General features: G+C 39.3%; 1 protein-coding gene across 3 annotated transcripts in view; it reads left to right on the top strand.

Moving 5' to 3' along the window:
* Positions 1-4,390, top strand: part of ZCCHC7 (zinc finger CCHC-type containing 7) — a 253,537-nt gene that overhangs the window by 5,547 nt on the left and 243,600 nt on the right. For 2 of the 3 annotated variants that reach the window (XM_006143744.3, XM_006143745.3), the window contains exon 2: positions 699-1,318. In XM_006143744.3, coding sequence (XP_006143806.1) covers positions 718-1,318 — 601 coding nt within the window. In that variant the 5' untranslated portion in view covers positions 699-717. Of the gene's footprint in view, positions 1-198; positions 289-698; positions 1,319-4,390 lie in introns of those variants that run through there. The other variant, XM_027770031.1, reaches the window with a different exon arrangement.

The following is a 4,390-nucleotide window of genomic DNA, read 5'->3' as shown; positions in this document are numbered from 1 at the left end:
TTTTTTTTTTTTTCAGGTTTGTGCCATAGGGTGCGTGGGCTCTCTGGAGAGAGACTGTGAGAGGGAAAGTGAGAAATTACCCCCTAGAGGTGATGGCAACACCACAATTCCCTCTCTTCCCAGAATCATGGGCATGCATGCACACGCGCCTGGCATTGAATTCAAACCACCAGGTCTGGGATCCAAACTGTGGTCGGCCACGTGGGAGTCCAGCACCTTAACCATCGTGCCACCTGCTGGTGCCGAGATGAATTTTTTTAATTGAAAAGAAACATCTATTCCCAAATGGTAAATATGAATCAATTTAGTCATGGTAAAGAAAGATCCTTGAATAAATATATTTGAAAAGATATGATGCAGAACCAGAACCAAGGAAAAGATGAACAGGTATTTGGTGTCAAGCTGTGGATCTCAGCCTGTTTTTCCTTCCCAGTGTACCTGTGAAATAAAATATTTCCATTAATAATTACAAATCATTTGGTGGTAATAATTCCCATTTGAGAGGGTGGACATTATTAGAGCAGATCATAAGTATTAAGAAGTTCTTGGGAAACAGATACTTGAAGAGAAAAATGTATTTTAACATGTATGAGAAAGATGGTGGCTCTGAAGTTGGCTTTAAGGGGTGATACTGTGTGCTAGACAACCATAATGGGAGCTTTCAAAGTACATCTTCTTTGTGACTTTCTCTTTCACAGCGGCAAGGTTACTGACTTCATGATGTTTGGTGGCTTCGAGACTATAGAAGCATATGAAGATGACCTTTATCGGGAAGAGTCATCTAGTGAACTGAGTGTGGATAGTGAGGTGGAATTTCAGCTCTACAGTCAAGTTCATTATGCCCAAGAATGTGGTAATGCCGTCAGGGAGGAAGAACATGAAGAAAAGAACTCTGAGAATGCCAAAGCATCGAGTAGTAAACCAAATCAGAACTTAATTGTCCTCTCAGATACTGAGGTTATCCAGCTATCAGATGGGTCAGAGGTTATCAGTTTGTCTGATGAAGATAGTATTTATAGATGTAAAAAAAAGAATATTAGAATGCAAGCACAAGGAAAGACCCAAGATCATCCTGCTTTTCTTCGTTCGGAATCAGTTAAGAAATGCAAGGGAGGCATGAAAAACCCTGAACCTAAAGCTAGATCAGGTGTAATCCAAGAGGTCATGGTTATAGAAGTCAGTTCAAGTGAAGAGGAAGAGAGCACGGTTTCGGACAGTGATCATGTGGAAAGCTGGATGCTGCTGGGATGCGAAGTAGATGACAATGATGATGATATCCTTCTCAACCTTGTGGGATGTGAAAACTCTGTTACTGAAGGTTAGTATCGCATTGGCCATTTTGGAAAGTAGTATCATCTTTAATAAAGGAGAACTGCTTTTCCTTGAAAAAAGACCAATAGGGTCTGCTCCCCTTAATTTCTCACTTTTTGGTCTTCTGTTTTGTCTTCTTTCTCTTGAGACTCTTTTACCAGTGGCTACTCTAATGGTGGTCTATTTGAACATCAGAAAGAGTATGTCACAGTATCAAAGACACTCTGCTTCTGCTGTAAACAGATTCATAGCTGCGTCTTCCTGTTTGGCTAGAGCCATTTGTGGACCTGAAATCTTAGTTCCCCTCTCTGTCTGCTTGGCATTACAGGTAAGTAGTCTATCTACCTCTGACATTGCCCTTATGCTCTCATTTGGCCGCTCTGTTGGGCCTACCTCTTCCTAAGTGTTTTGCTTACTGGGGAGCAAGCATGGTACAGAGACGATATGGAATTAGTATCGATTTTTAGATATTCCTTGGGGCCAGCAGGTGGCTTGGTGGGTGCTGGACTCCCACATGACCAACTGTGGTTTGAGTCCCAGACCTGACAGCTTGCTTTCTCACTTCCCGTCTCTCTCTTTCTCTCTCTCTCTCTGTCCTTCTCTGGTCAAATTAAAAAACAAATAAAGTAAAGTTAATAAAATAATTTAAAAAATATTTTAGACATTCCATAGTCATTAAGAGAGAAGGATATGAAGAACTCTAGGGTAGATTGTAGGAGAGAATGTAAATATTGAGAGCTGTATCATCAAGGATTAAGATTTCAGATTTAGCTGTCTCTGTCACATGTAGTCATCTAGCCTGAATGCTCTTTTAAAAAAAATCTCTTCATTTCCCTTGCTTTATCCTTAGTGCCTAGTCTCTTGCAGTAGTTTCCTAAATGGTCATGTTTTATATCTGATCAACATACTGTTTTTACACTAGCAGTCTAGAAATACTCTTTTACTCATGATGTACTTTATTGCTGCTGCAGAACCACTCTGCTGTCCTCAGAGGAAATGACATTGGATGTAGATCACGGTTGGAGCCCCAGAGATTGGCAAGCTTCATTTTAGGGAGCCAGATAGAAACATTTTGGACTTCCAGTCCATAGGATTGCTTAACTATTCTACTTTGCCCTTATGAGCCTTAGCTAATACCTATAATACCTATAGCATTTGGGTGGTTATTTCAATAAAATCTTATTTACAAAAACAGCTGTTTGATTCATACTATGGTTGCTGATGCTGAGAATTTGAAAAAAGGAAGCACAAAGAGAATAGTAGTTAAAACATAGAGTAAAATCAAATAAAAATTTGTCTGAATAAGGGGAATCTAATAATTTTTTTAGGTAGAAGGGATGAAACTTGGTGGATTGGGTTAGAGAGCCACGTAGGAGGTGGGATCAGGTGTCTGCGTTCTTGAATTGGTCTTAAAAAGGAAGAGAAATGTTATTAATTGCTATATCATTGACTATTTTTAGATGTAGAGAAGAAAGAATAAATTTAAATGGATTGAAGTTGATGAGAGAACATATAAGGATGTGTTTGATTTTCTTGGGAAAATGAAAGTGAAAGTAGAAGTGGGCAGAGGATACTTAGAAGTTTAGTGGGATTAAAGGATATTTCAGTGCTGTGGGAAATACTCTCAGGCAGTGGTTCCTAGTAGTTTGTCAACCCCTTTAACTTCAAGAAAATTTGTGGGAGAAGATTGTAGTTTTTTCATTACTTGAGAAAATATAGATTAGCAAAAAGTAACTATTCAATCCTCTCTTGCATAACTTTGTATTTTATTAACCATACCATTGATTCGAGTAGTGTTAAGACACATATGTAGGAGATAGTCTTTATATAACGCATGCCATCTGGGTACCCATTGCAGTACCTAATTCTACAGCTCTCTGGGAGTCTGAAGTTAGGTTGGAAATTAGTGTGCTAAGGAGTCAACAATAAGAGAATAAAAGAATTACTTAGCAGTAGTATTCAGTCTAAATTAATAGGAACTTTTTATAAACTCGGTTTGAAGCCTTCTGTAACTCTTTAAAGTAATACCTGGGCAGTCTGGAGCACAATGACAGAAACCAAATGATCCCAGGTTAGGTATAGCATTATGGAAGGTCAAAACAAACAGTTAACCTAGTCTTTCTCTAAATTGCCCTCCCCTGAGATCAAACCTAGTTTCATTAATCACTTCTGTGTTCCTGTTGATCCAGTTGGCTCCCCCCACCAAGGTTTTTGCCATAGGCTGTGTATATTCTCTAGAAAGAGATAGTGAGAGGGAGAGTGAGAAATCACCCCTCGGGGGCATGGTCATGCTATAGTCTCTTCTCTTTCATTCTTTGCCTGAGATTTTGGGCACATATGACACACGTACCCAGCATGACTTTCAAGGTGCCAGGTCTGGGACTTGAGTCGCGTTAGACCACCTAGGGATCCAGTGCCTTAACCACCATGCCACCCGCTGGCTCTGGCACCATTTTTTCTTACCCATTTTCTTGAATTCAAGTTCCCCATGTACACCTTACAGAATATTTCCATTTGGGTATCTTACTGTTCAGATTTCATATATTGAAAAGAAAGCTTGTTATCTTTCCTTTTTTTTTTTTATATAGACCACAGATTAGTTTATTTTTAACATCCATCATGCCATGAATTCAGAGGGAATAAGTTTCAGTAGCTCAGGCCCCTTTCCATTGGCTCTCACAAAGTGTGCTTCTCTGGGTGGAGCAGGCTGGTGCTTTAGTTGAACCCAGGTACCTTTCTCTTTGTCTTCCTTCTATTTCTGATCATTTTCCTTCACACGTTTTAGGAAGCTATCTCTGCTCTTAGAATGTTTAATATGCTCAATATACACATTCATTCTCTTGGCAAGAATCTTTCCCTTAACTTGTTTGTTCACAACAATGCCAATGTTGGGTGACATTGTAGACTCTTACAGTTTTGCCATGGTAACATTTGTGGGGCATTCCTTTTTGAACAGTACCCATTCCCTTAATGTCTTAAATATCACCTTTCTTGTAGATTCACATATATATTGCCAAAGGAAAAACTCTGTGTTTTCTAAAAGGCCTGGAGAATATATATCTGGTGCCTCTCCTCTTTC

This window comes from Tupaia chinensis, unplaced genomic scaffold (assembly GCF_000334495.1).
Source record: "Tupaia chinensis unplaced genomic scaffold, TupChi_1.0 Scaffold000104_1, whole genome shotgun sequence".
Classification (NCBI taxonomy): domain Eukaryota; kingdom Metazoa; phylum Chordata; class Mammalia; order Scandentia; family Tupaiidae; genus Tupaia; species Tupaia belangeri.
This window is presented reverse-complemented; position numbering and strand designations above follow the sequence as displayed.